At 39.4% G+C, this 26808-nt stretch overlaps 2 protein-coding genes across 2 annotated transcripts in view; both read left to right on the forward strand.

Moving 5' to 3' along the window:
• LOC118330047 (LHFPL tetraspan subfamily member 3 protein-like) overlaps window positions 1–11261 on the forward strand; it is a 24316-nt gene extending 13055 nt beyond the window's left edge. Inside the window, exons 2-4 of the mRNA XM_035664427.1 lie at window positions 6475–6711; window positions 8768–8796; window positions 9882–11261. Coding sequence (XP_035520320.1) covers window positions 6475–6711; window positions 8768–8784 — 254 coding nt within the window. The 3' untranslated portion in view covers window positions 8785–8796; window positions 9882–11261. The remainder of the gene's footprint in view (window positions 1–6474; window positions 6712–8767; window positions 8797–9881) is intronic.
• Window positions 11262–13620: 2359 nt separating this feature from the next.
• On the forward strand, window positions 13621–18619 carry si:dkey-29p10.4 (E3 ubiquitin/ISG15 ligase TRIM25). The gene is made up of 7 exons (XM_035665627.1): window positions 13621–13875; window positions 14669–15630; window positions 15756–15851; window positions 16137–16385; window positions 16492–16514; window positions 17271–17425; window positions 17577–18619. The coding sequence occupies exons 1-7, from the start codon at window positions 13626–13628 to the stop codon at window positions 18119–18121; spliced, it is 2280 nt and encodes a 759-aa protein (XP_035521520.1). The 5' UTR covers window positions 13621–13625; the 3' UTR covers window positions 18122–18619.
• The last annotated feature ends 8189 nt before the right edge of the window (window positions 18620–26808 follow it).

Raw genomic sequence — 26808 nt, forward strand, 5'->3', positions numbered from 1 at the left:
GTGTGTGTGTGTGTGTTTGAATGGGTGAGTCTCCTTCACCAACTAATATTAAGTGCTGTATTGTAAAAGTGAAGTCCATTTACCATTTGTGTTTTTACTACTATTCAGTCTACTATGACAAAATGTTTCATATAGACACTGAATGTGTTATGGTGTAAACAGCAGCAGTAAAAAATGCCGAACCAAGCATTTGGTCCTTGAAACTTTAGGCTACAGCTAACGCTCCCACCTCTCTCCCACATTGTGCAATTTGGGCTGCTTGTCTCCAGTCTCAGCAACGTGAGTCATCCAAGCACCTGGCCACACTGTCACACTGTGCATCAGCACTGAAATCTCACTCTGCCTGGAGCTTAACACTGAGAACAACAACATAGACAACAAACATCAGGGATGAACCATGTCAGGGTTGTAGATTACATTTCTAGCCAATGAAGAACAATCACAAGATGTTATTTCGTTCTTTTTGGATGTGAGTAATGATGTTACTGTCTTTGTGCTGCCTGAGTTTCTCATCAGTTGCTTTCTGTAAGAAAGAGTATAAACAACTGTTGAAGGAATCCTTTCAACTGAACCAGTCAGATTTTGCTCACATTCAGGTCACTATTTCACCTGTGGGAGTATAACATTTGCAGTTACATTAAAGCAAACTTACCTATGCATATTCATGGGAAGCCCCACTGGGATAAACACTCTGTGCCGTTCTCTGTGCCGATTTTTTTTTTTTTAGCTGACTTTTAGTTTTTACCTTAAATGCCACTTTGCCAGCCATGGGCTTATTCACCAGAGAGGCTGACAGTTCAGTAAACACACTCTCTTATTCACCAACACCAAGATGTGTCACTATGGGAAGTGATAAATGATGTTCAGCACTTAAGCCACTGTGTATATTTTACACAAAGAGAGGCATGTTTGCCACTATATGTCTCTGTTTGTGTGTTTGTGTGTGTGTGTGTGTGTGTGTGGTTGAACTGGATTCATATGCAGTCTGAGATAGAGCAGTTTGGGATGTGTGCATAATTCAGTTTGTCACAGCTATTTAAATGAGGAGAGGAGAAAATGGGATCCACAAAGGACTGTGGGAGTTGAAAAATGTGAATCCCTTTTCATGGCTGCTTAGATGTGCTGCAGATGTGTAAGTGATGGAAAAAGCAGGAAATACAAATAACTGTGTATTTCCATCTGCCACCCAGTGCAATCAATGACATGCCGAAACACTGAAAACATAGCAAAACATGAGCCAGATGCCATGGAGGTACATTAAACCCTATACTTACTTTTTCAAAGGCAGTGTACAGTTTATGTGGTTCATTCTTTTTATCTGTAAACCAGATACACAAATCCAATCAAGCTGCTGCTTTGGAGGTCACACTGGACTTCCAGTCACCTGCACCACTCGCAAGTGACACACAGAGATTATAGGAGGGAATGGGATTCTTTCAGTATCAATGGGCTTTAGTATTCGGTAGTCTCTTTGGGAAAATGAGCCAATTTGCTTCTGACAAATCTACCGCCATCATACCGTTCTGTACCATCTGCCTGTCTGCCCTCAGACTTTCCCGTTTCCTGTTTGCACCTAATCTGCCCTACCTACAGTCTCTCTTACATAAGCCAGCAAGCATTTCTCAGTCCAGTTTTCCATTTGCATGATCCCGGTGTTCCTAGGGAGAGAAAAGAGACAAACAGAGAGAAGTGTGTATCAGTGTGTGTGTGTGTGTGTAAAAGACAGAAATGAGTAAATGCTGAGAATAGCTCCGCCAAGGGGCTCCAGCATATGGTAGCCAGTGCTCATGACGTTAGTGTGGTTCTAGGTACTTGCTGGCGGCCACACACAGGGCTGGAGCATGGCACCCTACATGGGCTCTGTCTCTCACCACCTCTCCTCCTCCCTCTGTGTATCTCTGCCTTGCCCTGCCTCATAATCTGTCTCTCCTCTCTCTCTGTGCCTTTCTGCTGCTATCCTCCTGCTCTCCAGATAGAGCAGGAAAGAGACGGAGAGAAGGGCAAAGCTGAAAGGGTAGGATAATGCCGTCAGTTAATATCATGTCTCCGCTCCGTCTGACAGCTGCATTCTGTCAGGTGTGCTGTTATTTTTGTTGCCAGGATCGGGAGCACACCACTTATTACTGCAGCACGAAATTCTGCTCCAATGCAGTGCGAGTGGGTGAAGCCAGCAGATACCAGCAGATAATGAGATAATGTTTACTTTACCCAAGTCCCCCTATTTAGCTTTCATTGGCAGTATATAAACATTTAATAACTGGTGTTTAAATCACTATTAAGCAGCTATAAGGTCAATTTTTAAACATTTAATGTGTTTATTAATCTACAGTATTTGTCAACAATTATAACTTCTCATATGAAGACATATTTTATGTTATACATTAACACCTTTATCTGCTTACATCTACATTATATATGTTATAATCATAACTCATTTTTTATTTAATTCTCAATAAATTAATTGTTTTGAATTTTAGAAAAAGTGATATATGTAGTATATTATTTGAGATACTATTAATGTATTCAGAATTCCCATACAGGAAGAGAAGTATTTTAAAGGTAAAAGTTTAAAGGTGGGGTCAGTTATTTTGGAGAAAGATTATTTACTGTTGAGTCTCATTGGTTGTTAAATAAAGATGATTTTTGTTGCCAAAGCAACCTGGGACCATGAGACTCAACAGTCAATTATCTTTTTCCAAAATGACTGACCCCTATACATAAATGCCAAGCTGCCAAGCCCACAAGTGAATCCCTTTTTCTCCCTTTGGTATTATTAACTTGGGTGTATACGCTGTAAGGTGCTATAGTTTTTATTTTCCTCTGTGAATTTTGATTAAGCTCCTCGTTATGTAAGCGGATGCTGTGATGGGCCTGTTGTGTTGTGTTGTGTGGTTATGGATTAGTTGACTCCAGGCTTACTGTTTCAGTGTATGGAGGGGACATGTGCTCCTCCTTTAACTACAAGCTGTTTCTGGAAACAGGAGTGGCATATGTGGCACCCTCTGTTGGTATAATCCTTGTCAGTGCATCCCTCAGAGATGTTCATCTGCAGAGGCAGGCTTTGGAGTAGATATTTTACAGTGTTCACTAGTGACTGTGACAGATATTTGACTGCTTTTGTGTCTCTTGGTCTCTCCCTCCAATGATGCTATCAACATTTGTCAGTGTACACCTCTTTTATTCATGTTTTTCCTGCATCCTCAGTCTCTTTCTCTCTCACCTGCTCCAGAGCTGTGCGCTCCTCTTCTCTTCCCTTCTGAGCCTCAATGTATTATTCATGATGGCGTTAAATCGAGCCAAAGGCGCGCAGGATACACCCAGAAGGACCTGGAAAAGCTTTTGTTACCTTTGTAGTAAATGCATCATGAGGGAAAAAGAATAGTAATGTGCATTGACTCACAGAATATCAAATGTTATTTGGTCTTCCATGGCACTCCCTCTGTTAAGTGAAACCTGTTACATAAAACCCCTATGATATACAAAGCACTCATGCAGTTAGAAGAAGCACGGTTGGTAGGATCTCATTTAATTTAATTTCATATCAATGCACCACTACTTATGATTTCAGACTTTACAAAGCCCCAATGGTGAAGCACCTAAAGCAAGTATGGACAGCTTCCCTTTTAGGTCTCCGTTTAATATGCGAGCTGACTGACGAGTTCAGCTTTCAGCTCACTTTAAAATAGCAGATGTAAGTTCTATTATCATAATATATTTGTAATAACCTTACTGTGTTACCTCATTTCAAATTCATACTATTTGTCTTTAGCTTTTTTTTTTCGAGGCAGGAGCAATAAATAAAGCAATAAGGCTTTTTTATCGAACCAAGTCCCAACATGCCTGACAATCCTCACTGCAGTGAAAACGAGCCCTCACCCTTAATTTAATTTATTCATGGATCTACAAGTAGTGATGATCCCACAGAGAATTATCACCTGTATCTTTATAGTGAGTTTTAGCTCACTGTTGAGCTGTCCGGCCCACAGCTTTACTTTATTGTTTCAGTCTCACTGTTCACATAGCATCCATTTGGAGTTGTGTTTCTGGCCACCTGATGAATTCCAATATTCCAATGAAGTCCAATATTCACTCTCCTTTTAGCTGTTTGTAGTTTCTACCAACTCCTTGGAAAGTACCTGGCTCTTTGGCTGATAAATGCTCCATTATGTTCACCAGCTAGAGGTACAGGTAGGTTAGCTAAGTGTACAGGTAGGTTACAGCTCTATTAGCTGTTTCAGTCTAATAATAAAGTCACAAAATGTCAAGAAAGGAAATATTGTTTCCTATTTGCAGGTTTCTCATTTTACCAAATTAAGACCAGCTTAACAGCAACTTACTATTTCTTTTTGTGGCCAGCTATACTTCAAACTTAGCTTTTCAATATAGATTTCATGTCCATGTTACACGTTACAGTTTTATCTCCTTTTTTCTGCACTGACTGAAGCAAACTCAAACTCTCTCTCGGTGGTATCTATCTACAGTTAAGTGCAACTATTGTTACAGTTTTAATTGTTTGTCAAACACCTTATATTGCTGAACATATTATGGTCTTGCCCTGAGCCACTTTACAGAAAAGGTGGTTTTGGTCCAGCAGTACATTTGTGTAAATGTAGGGCCTGCTCCGTTGTCTCTGTAGCCACAGTCAACTTCTGTCTCTGTCAGTGTATCAAGGACATTGGAGACTTGTTAGCAAGAGGTGGACAGGCAGAGAGATTGTGTAGGTTTGGTTTTATGTGATGCAGGTAGAACTGGACCTGTTCTGCCTCTGCCCTCTCACTGGTTACGATGTACATCTAAGCCTCAGTGACACTCACCAAGGAGGTGAATCATGAACTAGACTTTAAAGGACGTTTGACAGACTGTGATGCTATATAGCGCTCAGTTGTGCTGAGTGACATAGGTCGTAGTGATGCCCTATCACAACCTGTCAAGCTCAAGTTAAGTCTTGCTTTAGTGAAAAGGGTCTGTCACTTCAGTGATGCTACCTGTAGACAGTTAATTGTACATTCATGAAACCAGGGTTGTAGTAGAACCGTAATGTTATTGCTACATGACACTGATTTCTGTTAATTACATGTGGTTTAGCTATCAAGTAAAGGAATTTTCTGTACCAAGTGGCATAGAAATGTAATGAATACAATAGTATATTGCAGTCCTCCTCCATCCATCTATATGAGTCCGAATAAGTACCTGAGTCTTAACTCTCTGAACCTCTGTGTGCATATAAATTTGTTATGACATTTAGAACTATGGAGGGGAGGTAGAGGAGGAGTTAGGCATGCAGTTTGTCTGCAGCATATACTACTCTGTAATCTCCCTCGTACTCACTTGCTCTCTTTGAAACATCTCTCAACACCCCCTGATGTCTTTCAGCACTATTAAAGACTGCAGCATTACTGTAACTAACTGCAGTGTGTGAGTGCTTAATGCGTATGTGTGGGCAGCTTGAAGACAGCATATTGTTCTCACTTTTGGTTGTATGAATGTGGAGAAGCCAGAGAAGATACAAATAAGGACAATACACACATATATAACACATATCTGTTTAAGAGGTGTACAAATAAAATCCCCGAGTAATGTTCAAAAGCCTGAAGCCGACTACAAAAACACTTTGCATTCAGGGAGGAAACATAGCAAGCAAGTGTTTTGGGGTAAAAGAAGTGGGGAGTATGTTTTATTATTAATATGCAATGCATTCTAGGTAATTGTGAAGTCAGCGTCTTTTTCCAGGTCTGCTGCTGTTCTGCTGCAACATCACCTCAGAGGAGAACCTCATCCAAATTGAAGATGAGCAAGATGTTACCCCTTAGGGCAAAAACTGAGAATGAGGAGTGCTTAGTTAAAAGCCAAAGAGTGGGGGTTGTGCTGTTCTGCCACAGCATCACAGCAGAGAAGAATCTCATTTAAACTGAAGAGATCCAAAATGAAGAGGATGATGATCATTAGCAACAACTGAGAATGACCACTATTTAAAAGCCAAGTGTGAGAGAGACGTTGAAGTAAACTATGTGAATGTGAGGAAATACCAGGCAATTATTGAGGACATTTCATATTATCATAGCCGTTACTACACACTGAATCTCTTACTGCTATTGTGTCTGGCTATGACTGCTGCTGTAATTGGTTACTACTGTTTGCTGCTCCACTGGCACTCATTGTTTCTAGACCCCTATTTCCCACCTAAGGGAGAGAATGAAAATCTATATGATAAGTACAATAGAAACACAGCAAAATCTACAGAGCTGAGAATATAAAGGTACAGATTTTTAAAGCACTTGAAATGATCACACTTCTTCTTTATCTCTCATTTGCCCACATAATCTCAATATCCCTGACCTCATTTATAACACTGCACATTTCCCCAAAACACATTTTTGTTCTGTTTGTACATTTTGTTCCTCCTGCCTCTCTTCCATCCACTGTTCCCCCTAATGTTGGCATTTTTTTTTTTTTTCCCTCTCTGCCTCTAACTAGGTGTCTGTCTGGTGCTCGGTTGTATGATCTATCCTGATGGTTGGGACAGTGATGCGGTCCGGCGGATGTGTGGAGAGCAGACAGACAAATACAGCCTGGGGGCCTGCTCAGTGCGTTGGGCCTATATCTTGGCTATTATGGGCATCCTGGACGCTCTCATTCTCTCCTTCCTGGCTTTCGTCCTGGGGAACCGGCAGGATGGACTCATGACAGAAGAGCTGCTGGCTGAGAGCAAGGGTGAGAGTCTACTATCTAAACTGATAAAAATGTGACATTTCGTTGATCTCCTTTGGGAAAGTCTCTCTGTGCTTGTGCACCGTGCTAGAAAGTCAGAGCCATATTAGGAGTAGCAACTCTGGGGCATGTTGGGATTTAGTGTCTTATTTAAGAAAACTTCAACAGGACTGCCACTTGCCAACATGTGAACTTAAAATGATTAAATTGTGGGTGTAGGACAGCTATTTTGATCTTCAAGCTACCTTTTTTATTTAAAAAAATCTATATTTCTAGTTTGGGAATTATTAGAACTATTAATAATTAGTAAACTCAAATATTTCTCCACGATTATCACATGTATAGTAAATACATATAGAACTCCCCTTAATTTCCAATTCTAAGTTCAAATATTTGAGGTATTGGGTTGTAAATCTTAGAGTCACTGATGTGGAATCAGGGTGTTTTTTTTTGGCCAAGTGGTATCAGACAAATGACTCTCAAAGACCACTCTCAATGCAATTTGTGCTATAGTGGGCTGGGAAAAGCCTACACTTAAAGTAAATGAGAATACTTTAAATTTAGTTTTTAGAAGAGTGTAATTTATCACAACCCATGTGATTTTCCACCAGACTGAAAGTGTACACATTAATGTAGTGATTAAACACACTAGTCTGGCAAACAGATTATATGAGCTGAATTCATAAAAGGATCACATTCGGTACGCTCTCGTATTTAAAGCCAAAATATTGATGTAATAAGCTTTTGATGTAGCCTCTATAAAAACAAAACTAAATTTAGGAAGCTATAAAACAAATTTGGACATAACCAAAATGACTACATGAGCCTGCTTTTGAATAATGGATTTAATACGGCAAAAAAAAGCAACCATGTGCACTAATTTCTTTCAACATTAACCTTAATAAGCACCCTTTTTGCCCACAAGCCTGAAAATTGCTTACCCAAAATAAAATAGTTTCTATTCTGGACCCATTTTGATTCCAGTCATGTTCGTGGTCTCTGCTGAAATGTTTTAACTGATCCTGGCCAAATTTTTAATTTTCACATCTAGTTATTTGCAATTTTGAATGCGCTGTTATGAAATGAGCATTTGTTCTCACTGAAAATTTTGGATATAAAATGGTTTACACAGACAGAGTCACAGGGTTTTGTGTCTTCAATCATTGTATATTCAATCAGAACATTCTTAGAATTACATGTCATTATTATCTAACATAACTATCCAAGTTACATATATGCTCCATACTGTACTGCAGTGATGAAAGACAGTAGTGATATCTGACAGACTCCCTGCCCCCATTAAACATCACTTTCCCATTAAAGATCCACCATACACTCAGAGGATGTGATGATTTAGTCATGGGAATAGCCTGACCCATTCTGGCATCCATGCAAATTCTGCGTCACTATCACAGGTTTATACAGTGATTTACTGTGAAACGACCTGGGTCCAGGTATGTTTCCCAGTGGGGAATGGGATTAGTATGTTCATGCCCTGTAGTTTGTAATGGAACCAGACAAGCATGGGCAACCAACAGCACATTAAAGTGGGGGAGAAAGAATGAGACTGAAAAAAGGAAAAAGAAAAGAACAAAGGGGCAGAAGAGACTTTCTTACTATGACAGAAATACGCATATAACATCATCATAGCACCACGTTTAACCATCTGTGGATGTAGCCGACAATATCCTCTAAGTAATACGGCCAACTCTCAGTGCAGATGTTTGCAATTTCTCATCTCAAACTACGGTGACCTTCAAAGGACAAATATAAGCTAAAGATACAAAATGAAAGATCTATCGACAATTTCATAGAATAGAAAACCTGAATACCTTTTATGAATAATTCATTACAGCTCAACAGACTTTCACCCTTTAGCTCATCCCTTATGCCATCTACTGGTGTTTGTGTGCAATACAACCAGTCATTGTGAAGGATGCATGTATTTGACAATGTGTGAACATGAGAGTCTATTAATAGCATGACCTTGAGAGCCGTGTCATAGCACTTTTGTCTGTTGTAGCACTTTTATATTTTCTCTGTGTTTTTGTTTCTGCAGAGGGAGGCAATGCCTAAACAAATCTTTAGGTAAGTAAAGACAAAACATACATTGTGAAATATATACACGCTGATCTATCAATGTATGACAAAGAGCCACCACTCATGCATTATGAAAGCATGCACAATGTGATTGTTCTTTAATATTTAATAGCCATGAAATGTCATTTGTGTCTCCATGCACAGTACAACAGTGTAAATTTAATATAAATAGGAATCCACACTCTTTGCCTCCTTTAACCCCCTTCAGTGGAAGAAGTACTCAGATCTTTTATTTAAGTAAACATAGCAATTAATTTATTTAAACAAAATTTTTAATAGGTAAGTATAATATAATAAGTACCTATAGTTAGCAAATAAGTGTGGAGAAAGGTACAATATTTTACTCTGAAATGTAGCATAAAGTATTCCATACTCAAGGTAAGTACAAGTACCTTAATATCAGTGGTGGAAGAAGTACTCTTTACTTAAATATACTCAAAAGTACTCAGTCTTCAGATAAAAGGCCTTTGCGACCAATATATTATTACATAATATATTATTAGATTGTTAATAATAATGCAACAATGCCAAAGTATAATTGTATTGTTGTAGCTGAGGGTTAATGGGGAAGGAAAGAAGAAAAGGTTCTGCAACACACATCTGTATTCATTTTTTTAGACTGCTCTCTAATCTTTTGTTTTTTTTATGATATATTGAATAATTTTACTTCTTTGGGCCTTAAACTCTTATTCAAATGTAATCATCTTGTTTTTAGAACAAATCACTCTTTGTTTGATCTGTTAACAACTCATAGACATCTAAAAAGTGACGAGGAGATAATAGATACATCTAGATCTGCTTTTTTTTCATATTCCATGAAGGGTAGGAACCACGTGTAATCATTAACAATACACTGTATTTTATAAGCTTTTAACTGTTTTTATGTAAAATCTTAATCTGAAAANNAGCTGTCAAATAAATGTAATGGAGCAGATGTTTAAAGTAGTATGAAATGGAGATAAGTAAAGGACGAGTACATAAAAATTGTGCTGAAGCACAGTACTTGCATACTTAATTACTGTCGACCACTAAATAGAGCACTTAAAAACATACTCTTTCTTTCTTTCTTTCAGGTTCCTGAATTCCCATTTGTCTGTTTTCATGAAGTACCAGTCCTTCAACATCAGCTTAAAGGAGGGAGGCAATCAAAGTCTCTGAATGAGAAAAATACTATGGAACCAGCCAGCCTGCCTGTCACATCTACCTGCCAAAAACCCAGTGTAACCGACCCTCCAAGTCCATAAATCTTGCTTGCATTCCCTAAACCATCATCCCCAGCACTTAGATGGAGCCCAAGGGTTCGTTCTCTACTGAGCTAACCCTTGCACAACATCGCATAGACCATGACAGGGGCAGAGACTGTTATCCCTATGAGAAGTATATGGACTACCCACTACCTACCCGAGAAGGCACAGGGTTGACATTGTACACCTGCAGTACGAGCACAGACACACACACACACACACACACACACACAGACACGCGCCACCTCACTCACATGCACAAACGCAACTCTGTAACATCTGCACATACAGTACATTCAAACAAAACATCAACAATCTCTGTAATTACATGTATTAAACTATGTTAACACTTAGCCGTGTGTACCACTGTCAGAATGTGTGTGTGTCATGTTTTATTTGTGAAAAGAAGAAACTTCTCATTTTCAGGATAATGTCGGGTTGATGTAAATCTATTGTGTTTCATATTTAAGGTTTGACAAAGAAATGAAAGTTTTAGTTTCTTCCTTCTTCCTCATACGCCCCTTTGTTCCTCTTCATTTACTAGAAAAAAGATATTTAAGACTGTTTTATAAGAATATTATCATCCAAAAGAGATAAAACTTGTATTACAAAGTATGTACAGTGAATATTAAAGATGTTCTAGGAATTTTACCTAAATCCATTCAATGCCCTGCTAGCTAACTTTGCACAGCGCTTCAGTTTGAGAAGAAATCTAATATTTTATAGTCTGTGGTATCTTACACTGTGATGGGGGCTATTAGGACTGTGTGCTGCAGGACTCGTAGCTGCTGTGTGAGTGTGCTTCTCTATGTGTGTGTAGGGAAGTCTGTGTGTGTGAGTGAGTGCATGCACATATGTGACTGTTGGTGTGAATGCGTTGTGTTTGTTGGGCTAGTGAACCAATATGCCAGCCTCACACACAATTGTCCTGTTGTGTAGCTAAATATGTATGTCTCTGTCTCCAGCTCTCTATTTCTGTTTCTGATTCTCTTTCTCACTTTGTTTTGTTGGGACATACAGGGTAACATGATGGAGTCGGAGTAATGTGTATAGTGTGCCTGAGGAGTGAGCTCTAGTAGTGATGGATTAGTAAGGCCTGTCCCAGCCTCACCTGTGGATATGTTCCTGTGTAAATAGATATTCTATAGATACCAAACAATTAGCAAATATGGAGGAGGAGATAACTTAGAGCAATTTAAGAGATTCATTTAAGGATATATGAACACTTAATAAAAGTTTTCACTGTAAAACGCTGTTGTGGTTTTTTTTATCTTCATTTTGTTGAGATACATTTTTGTTAAAGGGTTACTCCATTGATTTTACTAGATTAGATTATTACAATTTATTAGTACTACTTAGCAAGTCACCCAAGTGCATTGCAAAATGTCTAGAATGCCCCTTTAAAGGGCAAAATATGGTCATTGGGTGGGACATTAGACAGTTACTGACTTTGGGGACATAAATCATGCAAAAATGCAAACAGTCAGGTTAACTTCCTCTTTTTCACAAGGTGTATAACAGGAAATAAAATAAGTCACTTAGACGGGTCACTATACAGAAAGTAGCTGTATATTTACTATAATTATGAATATGTGGTTAAACGACCAAATATTAATATGATCAGTTTTTTTATGAAAAGTTTAGTTTTAAACAGCATAAATTCTGTTACGGATTATGTATGTGGACATGAATTGGAATAGTTCAAGGTCAAGAATAAATAAAGTTCCATGCTCAACAATGGTTAGACTTTGATGAATGGATATATTGATTAGCTAGCATGCTTAGTATGATTGTTTATTAAAAATGTATGGAGCCTAATTTAGGGGTTGAAATTAGATTACATAAACTGGTGTACAACACTCAAAATGTGTTTGAGAGGACAAAAAGAAATAAGAAGATAAAGAAGTAGAGAGCGAGCCCACTTTATTGCTTGATGTGAACCCTTATTGTGTAAGACAGGTGACTTTATTCCAATGCTAACCTTTAATTTCCAAGACAACATTCAAAAGTCAGAGCACAACATTTATAGATATAGGCACAGCTCTCACCTTATATTCCCTGGCAACAAGAACCCGCAGTTACTTAGAGATAAAATTTCTTTGAGATTATAAAAGATTACCTTCTTACCCAAATCACATGTCTAGACCACCATAAAGACAAGAATGTCGTTGGGGGAGAAAAATTTGAGAAAATGCTATTGTTTGCAGTTAATACTTTAAGGCGCAATCTATTTCTTGCCACTCTGATGGCTTTGTCATCAGGAATAGAAAAAGAGTAGTTAGAAGCTGTGAGTGGTTTTGTTGTTTATGGTCCTCGTGGGAGTCCTTGAGAGTATCCAGGGGTGGGATGAGAAATAATTTAGTTTTATTGCATGTGATAAGAGCACAATGAGCGAATTCATGAAATTACCTGTTAAGAATCTAAATTACAAATAGCCTACTGGTTAACTGTTAGCTCCTTTTATGGTAAAAACTTTTACCAAATTCTGTTTTAATTCACAATTAGTAAATGTAAAATAGGGTTCCAGACGCTAAACCAATAACAAAATTTAACAAATTTCCCCCCAAGGGATCAATAAAGTATTTCTGATTCTGAAAATGATGAGCAATACAAGTGGGTTGCAATATAAACGGGTACCTGGGGAAATGTTAGGAAGAAGTTGAGCTCTGGTACAAGTTCTATTTATTGTGGAAACATCAGAGGAGTTCACAGGCGTTTTCACTGGAAGTCAAATGTCAACCAATTACATAACGCTGCCTATAGACAGCTGAAACTGGCTGACTGTAGTGTATCAGGAGTCAGGGCTGTGTGTATGTGTATGTGTAAGATGTTTTATGTTTATTACATGTTTTTTGCCGAGGGAAGTGCATTTTCTTTGTACCTAAAACACCTGAGGGTGGCCCAAAATTAGCTCCCACTCAACCAGCTACAATAAATGCTGCTTACATTTTAACACATCCATAATAATAATCCACTATACATATAACTTATATATATATATATAGCCCATTCTAATGAATACTTTTAACAATACCTTTTTCCTGATAATACTTCTGTACTTTTATCAATAACTAATGAATGGATCAATAATGTATCTTTTTAATGATACCAAACATATTAGGTTACAGTATAACATTATTAAAGGCCCTTAATATTATAATCAATGCATACTGTAACTATGAAAATACATTTTGAATGCAGGAATCTTACTTGTAATGGAATATTTATTTTTACTTTTGGTAAATTATCTAAATAATTCTTCCACCACTGATAATAAATCCATGTACTGCATGCACTTAAAAACCAATACAAGGGAGACAGTTGCAACATACCCTGCAGCAGGAAATGTACACAACAAAGACAAGAAATGATGACACAATTACACAAAATGGGGCGAGTGGAGGAAAAAGGTAAAAACATATATAAGAATATGGAGGCAGTGTGCAACAGAAGAAGAAGAAGAAGGGGGAGCCATGGAGGAAGAGCCATGGAGGAAGCGGGATTCAAACAGCTTAGCCCCGCCTCCGCCGCTTACAATCGCGGAAACAGAAACTTCACATCAGCAAAAACAAAATGGGTGCATCGTTGGACACTCCGACGAAGTGTCCTCTGTGCAACGAGCTGACAGGGGACCCCGTCACCCTGAAGTGCAACCACCGCTTCTGCCAACGATGCATTGGAGACTTATGGAGCGTTACCCCGAACGGGCCGTACCATTGCCCGGAGTGGAGGTGTAAAATGGTGTACCAGACTCTGCCGTTTGATAAAAGTTTAATACGGACGCCCACCTACAACCGAGGTGCTCAGCCTGGCAGCGCGGCAGGTAACGACTTCATGTACTCGGATACTTCTGAAAGGCGGTATTTAACGGTTACCGGTTACCGGTTACAACGCCAACGTCAGTTTTAACCGTTGACGTTTGTGTTCTCCCTCTCACATGATAGCGTCACGTAAGAGATTAAATCAGGCCAACGTACGTTACGTTACGTTACGTTATGTGATTGCTAGTGCTGGCTAATGTTACATTATTAACTTATTTCTAATTCCGGATCCTTTAACTGGAATTATTCACCGGAAAATGCCACATCCTTAATCTTTCTACGCTGTAGGAAATGAATAAGCATTAACTGTTAGCTCCTTTTGTAATAAATGGTGGTAATGTTCAGTGTTTGTTTAATGTACAGAGGTCAGTTGTGAGGCCAGGGGTTGTGGCTTAAGCAAATAGTAAGGATAAAGGTCTGTTTATGTCATTTGTTAGGCTGGTCCCCTTATAATATGCAGGAACAGTATCTGTGTTGATATTGACTTTATTAAGTGGATCTGGTATCGGCCAAACCATACTAAGTAGAAAACCAGTAGGGTTTCTTTGTCATGGCCAGCTGCCAACTCAGTGTCAGCGTTCCTTAGTGAGCTTACAAGGGAACATACAGTAATAACTCACAACCTACAGTTATAGCTTGAATTGCCTAGTTGCTCAGTGGGCAGTAAAAAGTTGAACACAGTTGTGCTGTGCTGAAAGCAGTTTTCAGGTGTTTTTGTTAAGTGTTTGCTGTAAAAGTGCTCAAGTCAACCCTCCCTCTGACCAGCTGTGCTTTGTTTCTGTTCTATTTTTAAAGGCACATCCAGTAATGAGGAAAAGAAGACATTTGAGTCAATTTTGAGGAGACCATCACTGACTAGCCGACTTCTCGGGAAGAGAAAGGCCAGCACACCTGTGGCAGAGCAACCTGACGCAAAGAGATCAACTGTGAAAGCTTCCTGTGAGCAGTCCAATGACACAGAGACTCCCACCACTTCCTTCTCAGATGAACCTGGGCAGTCGTCTAGGGTGGAGAGATCCAAGAAAGCTGTGCGCCCAGAATCCACACAGTCCAAGAATAGGGATGGCACGTCATCCAGTGACAACTCTGACAGCAAGACAGTACCTGCAAGTGAGGTGCCACCTGACATCTCAATCCAGCAGAACCAGCGTGAATTAGAAGTCATCCCATTAGACGACTCTGACAGCTCCAATGAAGTAGATATATGTGACGCACCTCCACTCACATCCCCCAAGAAAGACGCACAAGTGACAGGAATTCATGAACCACCAAAGAAAGCTGCCTCAGCTGCCAACTCTGATTCCTTTTCTGCGGTCTCAACTCCAGGTAAAGATAAGTTTTCTGTAGAGCATGTCAACAAGACTCCACTGATACCCACAAAACAACCAGCCGCTGCTTCAGGATCCCCAAGCCGCGTTGGCATCTTCCCCAGGTCGGAGAGCAAAAATGCCAGCCCTGTTCCCTGCCATTATTGCCCTAAAGCTGGGTGTCAGGCCGCTGTGAAGACCTGTCTGGTGTGTGGAGCTTCCATGTGTAAAGAGCACCTGCGTCCCCACCTGGACTCCCCTGTCTTTCAGAATCACACCCTGGTTCCTCCCATGGAGGACATTTCTACCTGGAGGTGCCAGGAGCACCAGGAGATAAACCGTATCTACTGTCGGCAGTGTGGAGTGTGCGTGTGCACGGTGTGCACTGTCATAGGCTCGCACCGCGACCACGTCTGCATCAGCATCAGGGAGGCAGAGAGAGAGCTCAGGGTAAGTGGTGACTCTGCAGCACCATATATACTGTAGCTACACATTAATTATGGTTAAAGTTGAGTTGGCTCTAAACATAAATAATTGATTTTTGTTTTCAATTTCTGTGCACTTTTTTTCCTCAGGGGAACCTAAAAGAAGAGATCAAGCAGCTACAGGAGTCCGAAGAATGTGTGAAGAACAGAGTGACTGAACTCACACAGAAGAAAAATACCTTCAGCGTAAGAGAGTTTAAGCTATAGTTCTCTCTAAATCATGCACTTATTTAGAAGGGAAAAACGTTAGTGTCCAATATCGAGCTGTAGCATGTGAGACTGTAGTTTTGTTGATAAGCAGATATGATCAGCTACACATGAATAACACATTTCTACAGTCATGTGTACCACACACGCTTTTTCATATCAGACTGGAAGACTTGTCCTCCATGTATTCATGTTTTAAAAAATGCCCAACAACAGTTCTTTTATCAACTTTTTTAAGTGACTTTGATTACACTGTCCGAGCAGGTGGTTTTAAGTGAGGCGAGAGCCGGGGTGCAGCAGCAGTATGGAGCCATCAGAGAGGCCCTGGAGCAGGAGGAGCAATCAGCTCTTCGGTGTGTGACGAAGGAGGAGAGCAGGGTTCTGGGGGGGCTAGAGGAGAAACTCGGCCACCTCAGGAGCTTCCTGCAATCCATCCAGCGAGGACTACACACCCTGGAGGGGCTGGTTGATGCCAAGGGAGACAAACGCATTCAGGACCAGGCCTTCATTATGGTGTGTTGGATGTTATGAGACAAAACTGTTTGTTGGCAAAATATGAGATTTACTGTCACAAATACTAACACAAGGAAATGTCTTTTTCTTCTTTCTCACATGACAGGAATACAGCAAGATAGCCCATCTGTAAGTGATTTCCTCTCAACCTCTACCTAGTTGCATGTAAAGCAGTAATTTGTTGAAATGTCAGTAGCTAAATGTGCTACCAACAAGACATAGATTCAGTACACGGCTCGTATGAACATTTTATTATTATAAAGGTTGGTTCGCCGTTATTATGAATAAACATACAAAAACATGCTCTAGGAAAAGATATGCTTTTGAATACATTATAATATTATAGGAAGAAACAAAAATTACATTCAGCTTCAGTATATTGGAGTTTAGGCAAAAATCTCAGAGACAGATTTCTTAAAAAATTGGTCAGTACAGACCAAAAAAATCTGCATGGCAACAAACCACAAGAGGTAAGTGAGAAAAATGTTTGTTTTGGTGAACCAACCCTTTAATAGTTTTGTGTCTATGAAACTGCTTTATGACCTTTATGAACAAGCTAGATTAACTTAGTTAAAGTTAAAAGTTAAATAAATGTACATTTTATGTGGACAGGCATATCTAATGGTTGTGTGTATGATTTCCCTGCGTGTGTCCCTTTTTTTTTTTCACAGCTTTATATATTTAATATAATAACGGCTGCATTTAAATATGTTTGTTGGCTCTTTTGCATATTTGTTTATGAATGTTTTTACTTCTATCATATTCCTCCTTATTGTATTGTATTTGCCCATTGTGCCTCTGTCCACTCCGTGTCAATATACTGCACCTTCCTTAGGGGGTCAGTGTTAAGTCTTTATGCTCTCTGCTCACTCTGTTCTTCACCAGGGCTAGTAACATGGGGAACTGTGTGGGCCAGTTCGAGGCTGCAGAGGAAGTGGATCGTGCCCGGCTGAAATGTCTAGAGAGGTGGACAGAGAAACGGTTGGACACAGTCGTCATCACTGTGCCCGGCAAAGACAGAGACCTCTACAGACTGCTCTGTGAGTCATTTTTTATACCAACACCAGTTTACTTTCCACTCACAATTAAACCAAATTACTAAATGCATTCTGGAGGTCCCAAAGGTGGCCAATTCAATTAGTCTTGATGTTCTCATGTCAATTCTTCTGTAATTTCCTTTCCTCTGTACAGATGGTAGCATCCCCCTCTTGGATGCAGATACAGCCCATCCCAAGCTGCAGCTGTCTGATAACAACAGGAGGGTGACTTACAGCGAAGCCCAACAGGCCTACACCGAACACGAGGCTCGCTTCAGCTCCTTCCCACAAGTCCTGGCCTCTCGTGCCCTGGAGGGGGGTCGCTGGTACTGGGAGGTGAACGTGTCTGTGGATGAGGGCCGCTGGAAGGTGGGGCTGTGTGAGGGTCAGATGGAGAGGAAAGGTCAAAAGGACAACTCTCGTCTGGGCTTCAACTCGTACTCCTGGTGCCTGGCCTGTGACAGAAGGAAGGTGGAAGCTCTGCATAACAAGGTGGCGGTTTCTGTGGATGCAGACGATCTGCAGAGGGTAGGAGTGTTCCTCGACTTTGAAGAGAGCATCTTATCATTCTTCAATGTGACACCAGGGGGCAGTCTAACTTTGATGCATTCATATGAGCACAGGTTTACCGAGCCTCTTTACCCGGCCTTGTCTGTGTCTAAAACACACCTGGCCATCTGTGACCTGTTCCAGTCGTAAACCATGCAATACCAGCATGACAGTTCTGCTGAAAATGAATACACGAGTGCTGTGCCTTTTTTTTTTTTTTTTTATGTTAAAACCACTCGATCACCATCATAAAAATTCTCGGGGATGACGGTTCTGTCATGCACTGTATATACTGCTATCCTTAAATGTGATTTTATATACCATTACATCATATATATGATAGAACTGGAATTTTACCATGTTGGGAATGCTGTTTCTTAAACACTCTACATTCCACACAGTAGTAGCACATTTTTGGTATTTGGATTTTAACTTTTGTATGTTACAGATTTTAGATTGTCATTGAGCAAATGATCAAGGTTTTATATAGGAGGCAAGTTATCAGTTCAGGTCAATAAACAGTTGTTTTGGGTCATGTTTAAACTTTGAATGTATGTTACAATGTTCTTTATATCTCATATTTACCAGCTCTTCTATCCTCTGGTGACCCATTGTCTTATTACATAATAAAATGTCAAAGTTTCAAAAGCAAAGTAAACCTGCATTATGTCTTGCCTTCATACTTCCCGTTTGGGTTTAAATAGAAACACAGGTGTGTGAGTGGGTGGTGTGTTTCCCCTCAACAGGTGACAGTTGGTGTGCTTACTTTGAACTCTCACTGCCCCCACAGCATGCGAGATTTACCGACAACAAACACTGCCTTTGGCAAAAACTCCTTATAGCATCGCAGATTGCTACTGCTGTTAAATTGTCCTCCTCCTCGCAAACTCTGAGGCTCATTTATTCTGACTGGGGGTCTGTGTGGTTGACGTCATGAGAGAGATCAAAGTGGCGTTCTACATGAACTCCTTCTGGATGATTGGTAGAGCACCCGCATGCCAGTGGTTTAAGGACAGCTGGCCATGGATCAAGGTTGATCCAGACTTGTTGGCCAACTGAGTAGCTTAAAATCCTCAGGATCAACAGTAATTAATGTACCTTAATCAACACTTGCAATTATTTTTTCATAGTTTAATAACCCATATCTCCAAAATGTCTGCTTCCTCTTCTGAAAGACTTTCATTTGGCAGAATTTCAGACATTTGAGAACCTTAAATCCACACAGGTGCACCAGTCAACCATGGCAACAATTTCACACTTATAGCCACACATTGAAGGGTGGTCAGAAATCCTCTGTGGGTTTGGCTTTCTTTCTCTCTTCCTCAGCTGGCACATGAAGGCAGGATACAAGACATGTCTCAAGAGGGGGAGAGGAGGGGGCTTTAACATTCAGGATAATTAAATTCCCCTCTCCCTGTCCATCCAATGGTTTCTCAAACTCAGTCAGGCTTCTAAAAGCTTTCTAGACTTGTTATCGTTAAATGGAATGAGCTAAGGGCTTATAGTATGTTGACGGGGAACAATGAAATGTAAATGGAAAAAAAATGGAAAAAATGTACGTGGTGGAGTATTGAGAGCTCTAGACAGCTACAATGGCTACTAATGGGGCATCACTAAATAAAGGGACCGGGTTCATTAGTGATCCCATGAGTCCGCCATATCCTAAAGGTAACAGCCCAAGTATCTACTTGTCAAAGTGTCCTTGCATAATAAGCTATCCATAGCAACTTCTGGCTACCATGGTGAAATGCACTCAGGTATTTGTGTCTGAGAGGAAAAATAAAATAATCAGTTAACTTACGGTAACGTGCTTTTGCACTGGTGTTCTCAAAGGCAAATAAACATATATTAATTACAGAATAGGAGTATAAAGCCAGGCCAATGGAGGCTGTCATTTGATTTTAAAATCAATTCTTAATTAAAGGGAATCTAACAATTGAGACTAGTTACATTAATCTCATTTGTTCATGCCGGAAATGGCTTTCATCTCCTATCAAATCAGACTGAGCAGTACAGTAAGTAGGTCAAAGTGGGTCTCATTTGCAAAGCTTTCCTAGTCAGCACTCCCCTTTAGATTGCATGCTTTTATCTCCCATCATTGTTGTCAGGATGGGAAGTGGAGTGGCATGAAATTACAGAGGTCAGAGATTTGAACAGACGGTTGGCAGCAAGCCTTCTATGACTGTCTTCTTAATGCCATCAAATGTCACTCTTCTTCAGTCCAGGCTTTTCTGATTGTGTTAGATTGCTTAGAGTTTAAGCAATTTCAAGTCATCTTTAAGATGTTGATATATTGCACTATTTGATGTAGGGCCCTGAACATTAAAGTCTCTCTTTCTGTCTTTTGTGGAAGTAATAGTGACTGTGCAGCACAGATTGCTGTTGCCCCTGGGCTGGGAACGGTAGCCAATTCAATTTGCATTCTTTCATGTGAAAATCTGCCCCGAGTCAATCTTTACCTCTTTGGTCAAGATCAGTCAAACACACTGATTTGAGTAAATTCCATTCCAAAAAGTCCATTCAGCTTGTAAAATGTTCCATTTATAGTCGACCAACAAGCCATAGTTGTTGTCTTTATAGCCCCAATTTATGCCTCTCGTGTATTACGTTTATATTTGACTCACAGAGCATCCAATATTCTGGAAAACAATCGCCCAGCAATCTTTGAAAAACCTGAAAGGTCATTTTAACATTTAAGAGGATATATTGGCATAAATTGAATATTTATTTATAAATATATGATGTTCATAGGTATGTTTTGTATGTCGTGTAAGATCACATGAATTTATGAATTGTTGTGTTTTCGTTCCCCAATCAATATAGTGATAACTTCCATTTAACAAAAATAAATTAATAACACTATACCTTTTTATTCAATTCTGTCCAAGTGTTCACCACACATATGAGTCTGCATTGTTACAAGAAACAGGAAAGGAAAATCTGATGCTTAGCTCTGTGACTCAAATGTAATGGTCATTCATTTGTAGAAAAAGATCAGAGTTGATTAACCCAAATACTTCTAATCTAATTAACCAGAAAGACTGTGTTAACTTTATTTCTTTAGCAACACCAAGAGCGTAAATCAAGTATGGAATTCAAGTATTTACCCCCATAATTTCAACTGCTCCCAACAACATACTGCTGTTGAATAAAGCTGCAACCTGAGCTATGGAGTAATTGGATGTATGCTAATTTGGGTTTGGGCTCATTAGAAGGCACACTCATTAACAGTATGACAGGATATCTTCCTCTAGAGAGGGAAAAAAATCATCTTGCAGGCCACTTTACCAGCTTGTCAACAGGCAGCAGGGATGTTACTGCTCATGAATAACAAACACATTAACTGCTGCTATCTTCTTTGAGATATACCGCAGTTGTCAGCCTTTTAGAAACAAGTTATTGATAATTAAAGCTCCGATTTGTAGCATTTAGGAGGATCTATTGGCAGGAAATAAATGACTAATATTCACATATACGTTTTTCATTAGAGTATGATCACCTGAATTATGAGGAATTATCTTTCTTGTTAGCTGGAATGAGTTAGGATAGGGGCGTTTTCAGGGGCCACCGTATTTCTCCTTCACTCTTTGGAGGGGGGGGGAGCGAGGGAGTTGCAATCTGGCCCAAGTGTTTACACCACTAGATGCCAGCTAGAATCCTACACACTGGACTTTAAAGTACTAAAGTTTACACATGGGTTTCTTTTTACAAACCTCCTCTAAAATAAGAATTGGATATCTATTGGTATCCGAGCAGCAGAGCACAGGATGTTCTCTGTCTGTTCCATTCTTATTTTATCCATACAAAAATAATTCTAGTTAAAGTCTAGTTATTTATCCTTTTGTATTATCAACAAACCCTATGGAAAAAACAACACTAGCGATGATTTTATCTCACCAACAAGCGCTGTCTATATAGCCAAACCTAGATATAGCTCATGACTATGTACCATAGACATTGTTGTCAAATGATTAAAAACAGACAGGCCCCCAAATGTCTGAAAACACTTTTCTGTGTTAAATGAGAGAAGCTGATCCATTTAAATAATAAAAAGCACCTCATTTAACCATTTTTAATCATGTAATGACGTCCAATCTCAGAGTATAATTTCTTTTCGCTGCAACCATGCTCCCCATTAATGCTAGCTGATGGCTGTAAGAAAAACAGTCTGGTTGGATCTCTCATCTATGAGCCTATGAATAACTTTAAACTATTAATTTGCGTGTACAGTTATCATGTGGCTTTTGAACAATGCAACACCGTATGTTTTGTGAAACACTACAACAGTGACACAAGTACACAGCCTATGTGCAAGTTGGGTTGGCACAAAGACCTGTCCCCCCTGTTGGCATGGCAACAGCTGGTGAGCTCAGGTGAGCGGGGAGTCTGACGTGTCTGACCCAGTCACCTGCTAGGCTTGGCATGGTTCATGGAAATCTGAGACAGAAGAAGTGATGGGCCTATTGTTGAGTGACATGCCTATTGTTTTCCTTCACCTTTCCCCAGGCAAATCAATTTACTCTCGACTCTACCACAGAAAACGGCTCATGACTTTCATGAAGCGAGTCTATCTCCGCAACCGTCAGTCAGCCAGCACTGAATCGATAATATCCAAATCTTGCATCTGTCTGTTCAAATAATCAATGGAAATGTACACTTTCTAAACGCATGAAAAGAAATAAGAGCATGTTGATTGCATTATGCACAGTGTAATATAAACACTTCACTAGCATTCAATTATCTCTTGTTTGTGTCTGTTGTCTATCCCTGGCTGATTTAGTGGCGCTGCCCTTCAACCATTATAATATGTCAGCACATTAAGATTAGGAGAAAATAGCAGCAGCATCTATTTCAAACACACTCTATTGTCAGCTGTATGGTGCCTGTCTGTCTCTGCCTCCTCTCCTTCTACCCCCACCCCCTCCTTTCTGTCATCTCTCAGAATATCTGCAATGTCTTTAACATTATTTATTTATGTGTCTGCCCTACTACTCTTTTCACTTGGCCCCTCTGCAGGAAGGTCAGAGGGCAGGGTCAGTGGTAGACAGATTCTCAGGAAGTGGCTTGGTTTCAGCATCTCGGTCAAGGACATGTTAGCAGAAGGGATTCTTGCTCTCATGAGAGGGTTAGCCTTACATCAAATACAAAAACAAACAATGTTACAACCAGCGTTTCCGAATATTCTTGAGCGAAGATAGTTTTTCATCTTAATCCATCAGTGGATAAAAGTTTGGTTTAAACAATTTAAAATGTTAAAATCAATCTACAGTTCACCTACGTACATAGTTATAGCATAGCTAATAGGAATCTGAATAAACAAACAAATACATACTTTAACGTAATCATCTTTTATATATAAAAGATATATAATACAGAGGGTTAAACAAAAATTCTTTAACGTTTTGAAACCCATGCTACTTTTCTTAATCTCTCTTTGACAAATACAACTGATCAATTCCTATATGAATGATTCGTCTATTATTTCTGTGGCAACAGTGACTAGTATTCACAAAGGATAATTGTCTTTGTTTGGAGTGCCAAAGGTGTTGGATTTGTTCTATGCAGGTAATTAAGATTAAATCATCAGTGTATAAAGACCAGTTTTTCTTTATTTCTAACTTTTGGGCCCCCTTATGGCCTTAGTAGGACATAATGAAATGGTATTTGCAGAGATGAATTAAACCAGTGCTTGGCTCTTATCATCCTGCTACTTCAATTTCCAGACTGACACGGCTGGGGGGCTCTTGATCTCTCGGTTTCACCTCTGAGGTTGTGTCATGTTCTGGCCAAAGTTGCAGGGTACTCGTTCTACACACAATCACCAGATAGACGGCGCTCTCTTGTGTTTTCAATCTTTTAACTTCACTGCATTGCAGTGATTGTGGATTGTTTTGTCTCTTTTCATTGTTCTCAAATGCTGCTCAGAGCACAGTTTCACAGTCTGACAGTTCATTATTTCTGTCAAAGCCAGGGACCTCCTGTGACCCTCTACATATATAGCTTCTCCCACACAAACAACACAAACACACGTACATGCAGTACTCAGATTGTTGATCTGATCAGTGTATATATAGTCCAGTGTGTAACATTACAGAGGATCTATTGCTAGAAATATAATATCCATAGGTATGTTTTTATACCTATAATCACCTGAAAGTTCCTGATGTTGAACTGCCATGTTTCTACAGTAGCCCAAAACAGACAAACCAAATACTGGCACTAGATTGTTTCTTGGCCATTGTAATTCTCCTACACACTTGGAAGGTGAACTATGTTCAAAAGGTTGCAATCTGCAGAAAAATATCCTAGAAGTCTAAATCCTACACACTGGTTCTTTTAAAGGAATAGTAAGACGTTGAGGCATATGTATATTTTCAGGGGGTTCAGAAAGCTACCCAATCATCCGATTAGCAATTCTGATGGGTTGTAAGTAATTTTTACACTTCTGTTTTTGTATGTACTAAACAAACAAGATATACATTTTCCTTCAGGGAGAGCCACATTCAACCTGACTGCAACAGATGGTTTGTTACTCAGAACCATCTGGGAAGTCGTTGTTGTAAACTGAAATGCTCAGCAGGTGATTAGATCTGTCTATCACTGTCTATCAAAAGCAAAAGGCCTTATAGTAGCTTTATGTTTAGCAGACAGATGAGAGTGGTATCAAATCTTCTCACCTAACTCTTAGCAAGAAAGCAAATAATTATTATATAATTTCCAAAATGTCACACTATTACCTTAAAAAGTGGTTTAATTTAGACCTTTGTCACAGTACAACAGGACAAGAGCAGACCATTTAAACCAAAATTTAGTCTTAAAATACTGAAATCTTAAGTGATACTAACTACTGGTTTATATGAGTAGAGCCATCTCCCATGAATGAACAAGCCAACATTTCCAGAAGAGAGGGAGTCAAACTTTACAGAAACTATTTTCCACAGTCTGGCATGTGCAGTCCATCACCAGGTTATTTAACATTTAGTTTAATAATATTTCAGAGTGCCACAGGGAAAAACATGCAGAGTTATGATCCATTTAACAGGATCAGTTTAACAACTTGCCTCACTGTGCAGATTACTTTATTGCTGGTGATAAATTAAATACTATGAATGAAACAACCAACACAATTAACAGTCATTCATTATATGAGTCTTAATGGTAGATGTGTCATCACATTTTTCCTCCACTTACACCATCAAAATGTCAGCCAGGAGTTTTCTTGACCCCAAGCAGATGCACAAGCGCTGAACTATTGTGAACGAGAAAACGTTTTGCATTTCCGTGCATGGCAGCTTTGTGACCGGAAAATGAAGCAACCAGGCCTGAGACCATCAGTTCTGCCCAGTGCAATCAGGCCTTTTTGGTGCAAACGTATTGAGTGTAATCATCTAACATTTTCATTTCCCCCTGCCTTTCTCCCGGGCCTACTTTCAGCTGCCTGAATGTTTTTCTATCACTGGTGGAGACAGAGGCTTTACAGTTTTCGAGGTAATTGGTATGTTGCTGTTTGAGCCTGTGGACAGAAATGTTTGATATGAATCATGACATTATTGCTGTTTTTATGAACACTAATAATATCAATGGACATATTGCAGTCAGGGCATCTTTGGTCCAAGTGCCTCAAAAGCTACAAATCATTATTGTGTGCGGGTGTTTTCATTGTCCTTGTAACGAGCAGGTCGTTATTTGTGGCAGATAGATAAGATCTGTGCTACTTTTTTTTTTGATGAGTCCCAAAATCCCACAAATGAAGTATGGTCATTAAAATTAAATCTTTACCACTCTCGCTATTTTTCTCCTCTCCAACTTACTTTTGGCCAATTGTGAATTCCCACAGTACCCTTTCTCTATCTCCCTCTCACATTGTTATTGCTCTCCTCAGAGCTTTTGCTGACTTGAGTGATTTATTCACATCTCAAATTCCGTCTCATGGCGAAATGTGAATAACGTCTGTGTCCCTGGGGCCAACTGGCTGGTCACACCTGAATACACTTCCCTCCATCCCTGCCTATCATTTACATCCTCATTTTACTTGACCGTGACTAAAAATTGCCTAACTCTATAAAGGATGATTTTGATGTAACAACATCAAACTTTATAACAACGATGTTCCTGGATTTCAATCATTTTAGTTTTGCAGACACATCAACAAGTTTTTCCTTTGGCCTGCAATGTTGCAAAATATACAGTGTGTAGGTGGTGTTCGCAACAATGGTCTATTGAAGTACCATTAGTATTTTGACAATGCATTAGGCAGGATGTTCTATGTAAAAATGATATACTTCACACAGCACTTTACAAAACAAAGCTGTAATGGAGAAAAGTGTTATATATCATCCAGTGAAGGCACTGTGAATGTGCTACAGATTATAATTGTGTGACAAATAAAATGGTGTCAGATAGACTATGGATACTTCTCTGCACAAACAATGATGAACAACTTAAACATGAGCAAGCTAATATTTTGTCAAGAAAAGTCACCATATTGTCTTTTTGGTACATTACAGTGTCAAATAAGACTACAGCCATGCTAGCTTAGCAAAATGCTAATGTCAGCAACCCAAACATGCTCACTATGACAATGCTAACATGCTGGTATTTAGCAGGTAAAATGTTTCCCATGTTAATATCTTTTAGTATTGCTAATTAACGCATACATTTACAGTACAGCTGAGGCTGATGAGAATGTCATTGTTTTGTATGAAAGCAACATCAACATGGTGGCGCTATATGAAATGTGAGGGATCACCAACAATTCATCCTGAGAGGAACATGAATGCCTGTACAACATTTCATGGCAATCCGTCAAATATTTGTTGAGACATTTCACTAAAAAC

The sequence above is a fragment of the Morone saxatilis genome, unplaced genomic scaffold (assembly GCF_004916995.1).
Source record: "Morone saxatilis isolate NCDOM2014 unplaced genomic scaffold, NCSU_SB_2.0 Contig2, whole genome shotgun sequence".
NCBI classification, from domain to species: Eukaryota; Metazoa; Chordata; class Actinopteri; family Moronidae; genus Morone; species Morone saxatilis.